Genomic DNA, 12,292 nt, shown 5'->3' on the forward strand with positions numbered 1-12,292 from the left:
GTGAGCATGGGTACCTTAGATAAAAGTACTGACAGATGCAAGTGGGCTAGTAGATGTGGTGGTGAGAATGTAGAAGTTTCTTTCAGATATCCCCCCCACCCCCGCCAAATGAAGTTGGATGCAAGGACAACAGTCAGGAATGAGGATGGGGAGGAGGTGATGGTTTGAGAAGAGAGGAGGTGTGAATTAGGACAGTGGGAGTATGAATAAATTTGTAAATGTATATGCTGTTTTACATTTTACACAGATTCTTTTACCTAGTCGTTCAGATAATTTTCAGAGTGTGCTGCATCAGTAAAACCCATTTCAAAAATGAAAATACTAAGCTTTGGGTAAATTACTTGGCGGGATTGCTAGGTATCTAAAGTGTTTAAAATCTAGCTCTCTCTAGATGATTTTCATTGTTTGGAGTCATGAATCCTTACCAGACGCAAAGATTTGTCTTCCCAGAACTTTCTGCGTAGTAGCACTATAGCAAAACATTCTTAGGAAATTTACCCTTAGATTTACCCATGACCCCATGCTCCTTTTATATTGGGTTCCCAGTAGATGGTCAAGAAGTTATTATTTTTTAGTGCCCTAGAGGTTTGAAAAAGAGGTGTAGCGCAGGATTAGCTCAATTGTAAAGCCTGATGCATTGAAAATCAGCAGTTTCTTTAACACTAGAACCCTTTCCCCCCTTTTGGATATATATTTCGTCAAAGGCATTTTCTTCCTGTACCAATCAGTTCTCTGAGGAAGTGATTGTTTTTGGTGTATAGCTTTTCTGCTCCGACCTTCTTCATCCCTGGAGTACATTCTTGCTCAATAGCCTGGTGAGGTGGCATGGCCTTTCCTGGTTAACTTTTCATTTTTCATATAGCTGGAAAGTGGAAACAACCCAAATATCCATCATCTGATGAATGGATAAGTAAGTTTGGCATACCCATACAATGGAATATCATTCTGCAGTAAAAAAGAAGTGCTGGTACATGCTGTAACATGGTTGAACCCCAGATGAAAGAAGCTCGCCATAAGAGATCACATGTACCATTCCATTCGTACGATATGTCCAGAACAGGCAGAGCTAAAGAGACAAAGGAGATTTGTGGTGGTCTAGGGATGGAGAAGTTTGGAAAAAATGGGGAGTGACTGGTAATGGATAAAGGACTTCTTGTGATGGTGATGAAAATGTTCTAAAGTTGATTGGGTTAATGGTTGTATAATTCTGTGGATATACTAAAAGCCATTGGATTGTACCATTTGAACAGATAAATCGTATGGTATGTGAATTATGTCTTAATAAAACTGTTTATTTTTAGAAATACCTTCTATGTCACCTACCTCAAGGAAGACTATGTTTTAATTTTATTATTTTTATCTTTTTTGAGTTTACCATTTGTTTACCTTTTCCAAGTTTGTGCTGCTTTTCTCTGGTGTCTTCTTGTCAAAAGTAGAGCGAAGCATGTAGCTGTACATTTGTATATAAAGGAAATGGCAATCCACTCCAGTATTCTCGGCCTGGAAAATCCCATGGACCGAGGAGCCTGGCAGGCTACAGTCCAGGGGGTTGCAAGAGTCGGACAGGACTTAGTGACTAAACCAGAGGAGTATCATCGAGAGACGCCCTGATAACTGTAGTTCTCATTTTTACTGAGTGACATCCCTGACAGCATCATCAGAATCTGGGCTTTAGTTGTGTCGTTTCAGAAATTATTTGATCAGTGTCCTAGACTTAACCAGACCTGGGTTGTTCCTGTCATTAAACTCTCAAGAGACTGAAATATATCAGCTTTATGCTAGTTTTATTAACTTTAGTGAGAAACATTAGGCAGGCTAAATAGTCAGGTTGGCCTAACTGTTGTATTTTCTGTATCTGAAAAGACAGATTAGGAGCCATATCATGGTCACCACTTTCTTGATGGCCTTGAAATCATTGCATGATCCTAGCCTAATGGCATTTGCCAGGATAACCCAGGGCATCTTTCTCTTATGAGAATATACAACTGTTCCTCAAACTTGACATACCGAGTTCCTGAACTGAGACATTCTTTTTCCCAACAGGGCTAGGCTTCTCTGCCAGTAATTGAATTTTCAACTTAAATAAAAATGAAATAAAGTAAAATGTTCAATTAATAGTCACCTTTTCTGAGTGACAGTATTTCACCATGTTCTTATTTGAACTATCTACCTCTAACATTCTTTTTGAGTTCTCTAGCAAAGACCCACAGACCATTCAAAGTTTAGTTTACCCACTTAAAAAAAATTTTTTTTTAGCTTACCCACTTTACCTAGATTTTATATCAGTATTTCAAGGCTTCAGAAAAGTAAAAATGACTTGGTTTTAATGAATATTGGTAAGTTTTATTAGTCACATAGCAAAAAAGGAAACATGGCATTTATGCATAGCCTTTCTTACCGTATAACCTAAATTTTTGAATTTGTTTGTGGATTTGACACCTGCCTTCTAATTGTGTTATTATTTATAGAGTGGTAAAGTGGCTTAGTTATACTCTCTATCCAGTGGACGTGTTTAACGTGTGCCTTGCCTGTCTACAGAAGTACACGTGTCTGTTCCCTGCCATATCCTTGGCACACCACTCACATTACAGATGCTCAGAAGGGAGTTAAGGTGGATAAGAAAAGAAGTGGAAGAATTTCCTTTAGGTGTAGAACACAAGGTTTATTTTGAGAGTCGTCCATAAATCAGACTTTCTGCCATGGTCATTTATATTCAAAAGTATATTTAGCCCAGAGAAGTAATTGGAGAGCCAGTTAAGATATATTCAGAAAACTAAGCTTTATTCATTACGTTACAGCTGGGTATATTATTCTTTTGTGCGTAGCTTGATTTTTAAGGTTTACTGTATTGTAAGACTGGCTGGCTGAGCTCTGATAGCTCTGGCAGTTTCATCTAGATTGTAAATGCTTGAAGGTGTTTCCACATGTGATGATACATATAGAAAATATAACATTTTGTGGTATGCTGTGGTAAACGGAAGAGAATTTGAGTATGTTTGACTCAGACTTGGTGAAGAAATGTATTGCATTTTCTTTATGATATTTATGTTTTACAAAATAAAATACAAAAGCTTAGGGGAAGATGGCTGTGGCAGCCTTGGAATTGTGCTGTTTGGATCCACTTCAAGAGAACCTGCTGTGAAGAGCGATTAACTGGCAGCCTCCACCTGTTGTGCCTGTTAGATAAGGCAGCAGTGCTGGGCAGGGGCCCATTCTTCTGGGCTGCTCCCAGCTAGTGACCAAACACACTGGGGGCCCTAGAGCTATGCTGTGCTAGTTTGATGGGGAGCTACTCTAGCAGATAATTTTTGCTTAGAGACTCTCCACTGACCCTGCCAAGACTCTTCTCTTAACAGCACTGCAGTCGCATAGAAGTTCTAATTCTTCCTTTGCCCCTCTTTCACAGCTGTCAGAACTGCTCGAGGTCTGAGGCTCTCTTCGCCTACTCCTGCTTCATCTCCCTCTGTATCCTTCAGAGACATTTTCTCCCCAAGAAATTTTTTGCACATCTCATCTGCTTCTCAGGATTTTAAACTGATGCAATAATACATAATGAATTTGTATAAAATTTGCAATTAAAATTCTTGTTTAAAAAGGAGATATTTGAGTTTGCTTCCCTAAATATAACTTTTGAATCTTAGATTTTATGTTTGAAATGGTTTTATACAATTTGTAATCAAGATTTTTAAAAGATAAGTCTATATTCTTATCACGATCAAAGTGGCTCACTCACTAAATGGTAGCAAATGGCAGAAAGAATTCATCAGTCTTTGTCCACTTGACAGAACTCTTTTCTTAATTGTTGACCAGATTTCAAGCAGTTTTTGTCTCTTTAAGTTGTATGTCCTAAATACTATCATTTTGTTAGTTTTCTTGCATTACCAAATACAATGTTGAAATTTTCTACAGTAGTCCATTTCAAGTCTTGTGAATTTTTTGTATTATTTCAAAATAACCATGAAGCCCTTACACACAGCTATAGCTCTGTAAGTCTTTAGGATTCAATTTAATACATGATTAACTATTACTAGTGAATCGCATTTACTCCATACTTTTTGAAACAAGCTGCCTTTTGCTTTGAACCTTTTGAATATAGGTATATATACCTATATAGTATATAGGTTAGTATATACTTTATAAACTCTTGTGCTCATTTCTCTCTCTTTCTGCCTAGACTTTTATTCTTCCGATGCCTAGTTCAGACCCACATTTCACACTGATGCTTTCTTTCCTTTGTGTGAATCAACCTGTGTTGGCATGGCTTATTTAAATGTTTATTGAGTGCATATTTTCTGCTATGTTCTGTGTATAAAATAGTGAACAAAAGTAAAATCTTGTGAATATGATAATAAATATTATTTAGGGTAAGCCTTTTCTTTCTGTAGTAGTTTAGCATTTGATTACGTCTGAATATAATTTACATGTATACATCTACACAGTTACAGAGTTAAGTAGTCAAAAGAGTGAAGGCTTTTTATAACTGTGTTTTAAGGTTCTTTTATTCCTCTTAGTATCTCCCCATGACACTTACTTGTTTTTAACAAGTACTGTGGATTAAGAATCTATTGAATCTTAAATATTAATTACAGCAGAGATGCTCAGAAGTAGAGTCAATAGACAGATCCCAAATCTATGGTAGCAATTTATTATCTTTTGAACTTATTTCGAACAGAACTGTAGGGAGGAGATGGAATTGTCTTTCCCATTGGGTTTAACTATTGAGTCTAGGGCTTTGGTTCTTTTGTCATATATTGGAATCAGCTGGAGAGGTTTAAAAACCACTGATGCCTTTGTCCCATCCTCAGAGTTTCTGATTTAATTGGTATGGGTGTGGCCAGCACAAAAATTGTAATGTGCAGCCAAGATTGAGAACCACTGCATTAGGAGATAATGACAATCAGCACTCTTAAGTTTAAAAAAAATTGGCAGAAGGACTTTTGTAAACTGTATTAAATAAGTATACTGAGAGATCCTGGGAACAGTGTCACCCCAGTAGTAATGAGGACGCATGTTGTTCATTGAAGGAGTTCCGACTTAGAGCATCAGAATAAGTAATTATAGTATTGAATTGTAACCCACTGAATAAAATAGGAATCCATTATACTTACATAGGTAAATAAATGGATAAATTGAAATTGGATTCCAGCCTCAAAGTGCTTCACAAAAAACTTCATTACAAAGGGGAAAGAAGAAACTTGATAGTGAAGAAATCTATCAGATACCATGTTATCAAGTAATCAAAGTGAGCATTATCAGTAGTGCTGCAAAGGTTTGTACCACCTGATAGCATATAATGAGGAAGGAAAACCATCACTTTTAAAACATTTCTCCCAAAGATTATAACCTGGATCTAATGATAAGAAGATGTCAGACAGACCTGTACTAAGGGATATTCTACAAATAACTGGCCTGTAATATCTTATGCCAGGATCATAGAAATCAAGGAAAGACTTGAGGGATTCTTCCATATTGGAAAAGACTTAAAGAGAGATGACAGCTAAATGCAGTACATGATTCAGAATTGGGTTCTTTTGCCATGAAGGACATTATCTGTGCAGTTGGCCCAACTTCGAGTCTAAGGCTTAGCTGGTGAAAATGTATCAGTATTTGTTTCCTGACTTTGATGATTGTGTTGTGATTAATGTAATCTTGTATGTAGGAAATACAAAGCATGCCATTATTTGGCAAATTACTCTCAGTAGTAGAAATGGTTTTATACAATTAGGAAAAAGTATTTATTGTACTGTTTTTATAACTTCTCTGTACCATTGAGATTGTTCAGGATAACCATGATTGTATAACTTTGGAATTAGAGAACTGTACGTGAAACTTCTCTTAGAATGTTAATTTTCTTAAGGGAAAGTCATGGAAGTAGCAACATAATTTATCTGAGAATTGTATCTTTCATGGAATACATTTTCCAGATAATCAAAGCTCTGTAGGTGCTAAAATGCTTTTTAACTGTTTTGATGTACTCTGTAGTTTTCTGCCCTTTAAGGCAGAATATGGTGAACTTGGTCTTGTCTGTTTTGGAGAACAAATAACCCAGTTTTATCATTATCTTCTGGAGTAAGGCCTCGGCCTAGATCCGTTCCTGGTCTTCGGGGTTGGTCTGGTCTGGTTTGCGTCTTGCCTCTCAGCGTCTGGCTTTCAGCTCTGCTGATGTCATGGTGTGTGTATCTGATAATCTGTCAGTCTCTTTCTAGTGTGTGACTTCTGCTGTCATCTCAAAAGACAAGATCTACGCTTTTCCTTTTTTTTTTTTGCTGTCATATTAATAAAATTTAGATTGGGTATAGATATTTTATCATCATGGTGTTGTTCTCATGTTGTTGTTGTTTAGTAGCTAAGTTGTGTCCAACTCTTTGTGACCCCATGGACTGTAGCCCGCCAGGCTCCTCTGTCTGTGGGATTTTCTAGGCAAGAATACTGGAGTGGGTTGCCATTTCCTTTTCCAGGGGATCTTCCCAACCCAGGGATCAAACCTGGATCTCCTGCGGGCGAATTCTTTACTGCTAAGCCACCAAGGAAGCTCCCCATTGTACTCATAGCATCCCTTTAAGTTTAATTCAGGATTATGGTTAGGTGTGAAAGAGTTCTGAAAAATGATGAATTACTGTGACTAGATGATTTTTCTCTCATTTTATGAGCTTTTCTTTGAATATAAGATGAATTGGATAATTTTACAATCATTTTTTAAATTTTTTGAATTTCAGAGCTCCAGAGATTATATTGGGGTTGCCATTTTGTGAAGCCATAGACATGTGGTCACTGGGATGCGTGATTGCAGAATTATTCCTTGGATGGCCTCTCTACCCAGGAGCCTTGGAGTACGACCAGGTAACAGAACTGTTATGATAATCCAGTGGAGTTGGTAGAATGTATAGAAAAACAGTAGACTTACAGGAATATTTCCCCAGGCATACAATACATGTGAAGCTCTTATTAGAATAAAATAGCAAAACCAGGGATCTTATGGAATTGAAATTCAAGATCTCAAAACAGAATCTGATTTTTAAAGTGTTTTCATAACCAAAGTTGTAATTTCATAAACAAAGTTGTAATCCACGTGCCTGAAAACCAGTTTTGTAAATCTCTTGGGAGAATTTTTTTTAGTCCCAATTTTTATATTGTAGGTATATATACAAAGGGCTGGACTGTGTCCATTTAAATAATAATGCTTTGCCTGGGTGACAGATTTTGGTGATGGATGCAGTGTCAGCCTGTCCCAAGAAATAAAAGGCATCCTAACTACTGGTCTTGAGCCAGCACCTTTTGTTGGTCTTAAATAACTCAGTTACCTGACCCCTGTTTAGTATTTTTCACTGTTTTTGATGGTGCTAAAAGTCTGGCTTAAGATTATTTGAAATGATTCTCCATAGAATCCAGCGAGTCACCTCATTACACACTTTTCATGGTGGTTTTCAGGTATATTCATTAGTCTTTCTAAGCTACTAGACAATATTGTTTGCTATTCGCTTGGTTTTTATTACCAAGATTATCGTTTGAAGTACTTGTCTTCTTCACATTTTGAAAGGGTTTTATAGCATGCCTCCCTTATTAGAAAGAGATATATACTCAACTCATATTTTAGTGAAAAATGTTAGTCAGCATTAACAAGTTACATAAATTTTGTTTGGCTTATATTTCTATTTAAATGATATACTATTTAACTTTTAGATATGAAAAAATAGGAAGTAGAACATTTTAAAAGCATGCATGACATAACTAGCAAGATAGCTGATTTCTAGGGTTTAGCTTTCTTCATAAAAGGGGATATGAGAGGTAGTTAATTTAGTGACTCAAATGTTGCTGAGACTCTAAAAATCATTTAATATTAATTATTAGGTGTTATTGTTAACTTTAATCTCATCCTCTTCCAAAAACTTTCTACCCATGAAACTTCTTTTAGGCCAGTTTTTTTTTTTTTTTTTAAATTCTCTAACTTTCCCTCTCCCTGTTCAACATACCTCTTAAAAGACCATTTCTGTAAAAATTTCCATAGATTTTTACCTTCTTTCATCTTTTAACCCAATCATTAACTTTGATTCAGATGCCAAGCTAACTAGTTTTGAAAGAATTAATGATCTGGTTGAAAAGTCCCATAATGCCTTGGGTGCTGAAGTACTGAGGAACCTGTCAGATGCTGGAAATACACCTTTGGCTTGTGGAGCGCCAGTTATGGCATGAATAGTGCTCTGGAACAGGACACCATCTAGTGGGAGTATAATTGCTATTTTACTCTGAATTTGGACCTTGTAGTTAGTCTTGGACAACTCATCTTGATACTGAAAAGGACTCTATAAATTCAGTTTTTCTAAAATCTATAATAAATTAAAAAAAAAACAAAAGTGAGAAAAAATTGTTATCTGATTCAGATTAACAATATTTTCAGAATGTGTATTATTTTAATTCCAAAAGGTCATAATAATTGAAAAAAGTTCCTAGCATACAGTATCAATAGTTATAGAGTTATCAACCCAGTATTTTAAAAGTTATTTTCTAAAATAAATGTATGCAAACCAATAGGAATGATGATTTTGTTGTTGTTCCAGTCTTAGACTTCATACTCATTTTCAAATATGATGCTTGCTTGGTTTTGATGAATGCCTGTTTTCAGGGCTATCCTGAAATAGAAGGGCTATCCCTTGTCTTCCTAATTTGAAGTTTTATTTTTTATTTTTTATCCTAAATTGGTTTTGGACTCTGAAGTGCATTTTTGCATTAAAATGTTCACATGAGTGGAATTTTGTTGTTGTTGTTTTGGTTGTTTTTTTTTTACTTTATTTATGTGGTTGAATTTCATAAAATTTCCTCAGCTCCCTGGATTATGATCATCTAATCAGGATGTGAAAGGGCATGCCTCTCTCTGTTACCTGTTTCCTGTTCTAGGCATCAGCTCCTGTGATATACTTGGATACCCAGTTGGGGCATTGTTGCTATTTTTTTTTTTTAATTTATTTTTTGCCTTTCAGTGGCAGTGCAGTGGGCAGTAGTAGTAACATTACTAATTAATACTTATTGAATTATTTTATGTGCCAGAAACTGTCAACACTTTAACTCATTTAATATTTACAACAACCCTATGAAGTTTTATAGATGAGGAAGCCAAGGTGTGGGGAAGTTTAATAACTTGCAGGTTTAATAACAGCTATGCTGTTAGCAGTTGACTGCCTCTACACTACTTCATTGATAATGATACTTTCAGGGCAATAAGCGTCCAGCTGAACCCTACTCCAGTCTGCCCTGACTCCCTGGCACTAGCCCTCTTCTGGACTCCACCTCCACCCTGCCACTGCCAATCTGCTCCTCGCTCAAAGAGGGTTTTCACTGTCTTTATATTAGTTCCTCAAATTCATCAACCTCCACTGGTATTCTGTCTCCAGGTTTGAGCTCTAGGGAAGGAGCCAGCAGCCTCTGCTAGTTTATCATTTTCCCCTGTGATAACATTTCGTACAAATTTCTCTCTCAAATTGTATGTTGTACTAGATACTCTTCTTCTGTTTTGCTTTTAATAATAACATTGCTTTTAACAACAGGAGTGTTCTTATATTACAAATATATCAGTATTGATTATAAAGAGCAGAAGCCCAGCGAATTAATTTGGAAATTCAATGCATCACAAACACAGAAATTCTATATTTTATATCCCTTGCAACAGCTTCAAGATATTATAAGTCAAAGTTGATAGAACCAAAAAAAGGGAGCCAAACCCATAATCATAAGTAGAGATTTACAGTTCATTTTTTTCTGTAATTGATAGAGAAAGTAGATAGAAAAAAATCGGTAAGAATATGAATGATTTGAACACATGATTAACCAAGCTGAACTGCTAAAACAGGCATAGAGCACTACGCCCAATACAACACGCAAAAGTGCAGGGTACATTTAAGTGCATGTGAAACATTTACAAAGATAAAGACTTCTGTGAAATGTGTTATAATATCTCTTTCTTAACCCTTGTTGTTAATGTCTTTCATGTAGTCTTTATTTAACATTCTAACCCAAAGTTTTTTTCCAGAGGAGGTGAAAGAGAGTTAACAGTATACCTATAGTTATATACTTCAAGGCCAAATTTGTGTCACTAGGAAAAACTATCCAGATTATTTTAATTCTTTATTATGAGCTTTCTGTTCTGTTCTTTGATTGTATGTCATCTCTTGAAGTCTTTCCAAGGCAATTACTTCTTTGAATTTTGGATTCTACAACTTGCCACTGACCATTTTTTACATTATATTTTTCTCATATGCATTTATTTCTGTTTGTACACAATTGTATGTACTGTGTTTGTTTAGAGATGGCTGCCTCATGAATTGGTACTGTGCTTTGGATCCCTTCCTGTCTTTATTGTAGGTATACTGTCTCACTAGTGCTTTATGTACTGAATTTGATTTATATTTACCGGGAAAATGTCAATATCGTTCAGGAAATTAAATAATATTTTTATGGATGAATGGCAATATTTACTTGATAAATGTTGATTGGTCTTACAGAATGTTTGTTAGAGTTTAGATAGAACCATATCCATGATGGCTAAAAGCCTGAATTTATATTCAAATTTTATTACACTTGGTAATAATATCAAATTATATCTTACATAAGAAAAATAAAGCTCCCTATTTCAATTCTAGAGTGGGGTGAGAATCTTCAAGGAATTCTATGTCATCAAGCTATTCAGGTCTCAAAGAGCCTTTCTCAAGTAGGCGCAAATGAGAGTTCATTTATTTATGTGTGGTGGTGGTGTAGTCACTAAGTCGTGTCCGACTCTTGTGACCCCATTTACTGCAGCTGCCAGGCTGCTCTGTCCATGGGATTCTCCAGGCAAGAATACTGGATTGGGTTATTTCCTTCTCCATGGGATCTTCTCGACCCAGGGATTGAACCCTAGTCTCCTGCACTGCAGGCAGATTCTTTACCAGCTGAGCTGTGAGGGAAGTCCCATTTGTGTGGACTATCACATACATCCAAGAATGAGCTTTACTGTGACTGGATTTTTTGGAGTCTGGAGTTGAAGGTGGTTTTGGATTCACAGCAACACTTAGAAGAGTTAGTAGGCATTGGTAGAATCTCACTTTGGTGCTAGATCATGAGTATAATTAAGCTGCTCTGTAGGTGCTTTTATCTGTTCTGAGTCTGACTTGCTACTCAGATCTTCTGCTTACTCTGGTTATGTTAGCATAGTCATCAAACTCTAGCTCTGCTTTATGCCCTTCAGCTCATCCTCCAACAGTGTCTGGAGTTTCTTAGTTTATGTTTCTGACATTGTAAATCTGATTTGCTTAGCTTAATTCTAGTTGAATTCACAAGGCAAAATGCGTCTTAAGTCTAGTCCCTGCCCTTCATCCACTGGGGATGGGAGGGGCAGATAGGTGGAACAAGTTCTCTCTCTTCAAATGACTGGCAGGCATTAGGACCAAAAATAAACTTCCGCAGGTTCGTTTGCTGTTTCTTCAGCGCTGTCTCTACTTCTAAGGTATATTAACTGCTCTATTGGGTTCTTTTAGCACTTTGTTTTCTCCTTTATAATGGCACTTCCTAGTTTAATTGCATATTATGGGCTTAAATACTTATCTGTTTTACTGAATTAATGCTGTTGAAGAGTGACACCATATTCTATTAATCCACATGTCTTTGTCATAATAAATGCCCTGTGTATGTTTGTTGAAATTGATGTTGACCACCTTCCCTACTTTGAGAGACTCTGATGCAGCATCTGGGTACTTTTCATTTTTTCATTCCATAAAACAAGGAACTCAGGCACTTGAGTTGCTGAGTGAGGGAAAGGCACTGCACTTTAATGAAATGAAACTCATTTGTAAGGTGAAGATTTTAATTATCATTTCATGTAAAATTGGGGATACAAATATACATGAACATAGACTGTTGTCAGGAGGCACATAGTCTAGCAAGGAAAACCGACGTGTAAAGTTAGTTGTTTTGTGTTATAAATGCATTAAAATTGCTGTATTCTAGGTGTGGTGGTAGCGCAGAAGAAGATGATTGCCTCTGTTTTGGTTAGGGATAGCTTTACAAAGGAGAATTTCTTGAATTGAGTCTTGAAGAAGGAGCAGTACAAGATTAGCACATTGGCTTAGTGAAGTGGCAAGGAGGGAAAGGGACAGGGGCGTGAGATGCAGGAGTTAGAGAGCAATCTTGGCAAGACAGACTGGCGCATACAAGGTTCAGCAGGTGCGGAATGTGTGAAGAGCTGGGAGGAGATAAAGCGGGCCGGGGGCAGGGGGACTTGTATGCCACAATTAGAGATTTGGAATCCAGCCTGTAGGCAGTAAAG

At 36.6% G+C, this 12,292-nt stretch overlaps 1 protein-coding gene across 4 annotated transcripts in view; it reads left to right on the forward strand.

The window, feature by feature from the left end:
* Positions 1-12,292, forward strand: part of HIPK3 (homeodomain interacting protein kinase 3) — an 82,147-nt gene that overhangs the window by 52,107 nt on the left and 17,748 nt on the right. For all 4 annotated transcript variants that reach the window (XM_069554711.1, XM_069554713.1, XM_069554712.1 and 1 more), the window contains exon 3: positions 6,717-6,840. In XM_069554711.1, the coding sequence (XP_069410812.1) occupies positions 6,717-6,840 (124 nt within the window). The remainder of the gene's footprint in view (positions 1-6,716; positions 6,841-12,292) is intronic.

The sequence above is a fragment of the Ovis canadensis genome, chromosome 15 (assembly GCF_042477335.2).
Source record: "Ovis canadensis isolate MfBH-ARS-UI-01 breed Bighorn chromosome 15, ARS-UI_OviCan_v2, whole genome shotgun sequence".
Taxonomy (NCBI): Eukaryota; Metazoa; Chordata; class Mammalia; order Artiodactyla; family Bovidae; genus Ovis; species Ovis canadensis.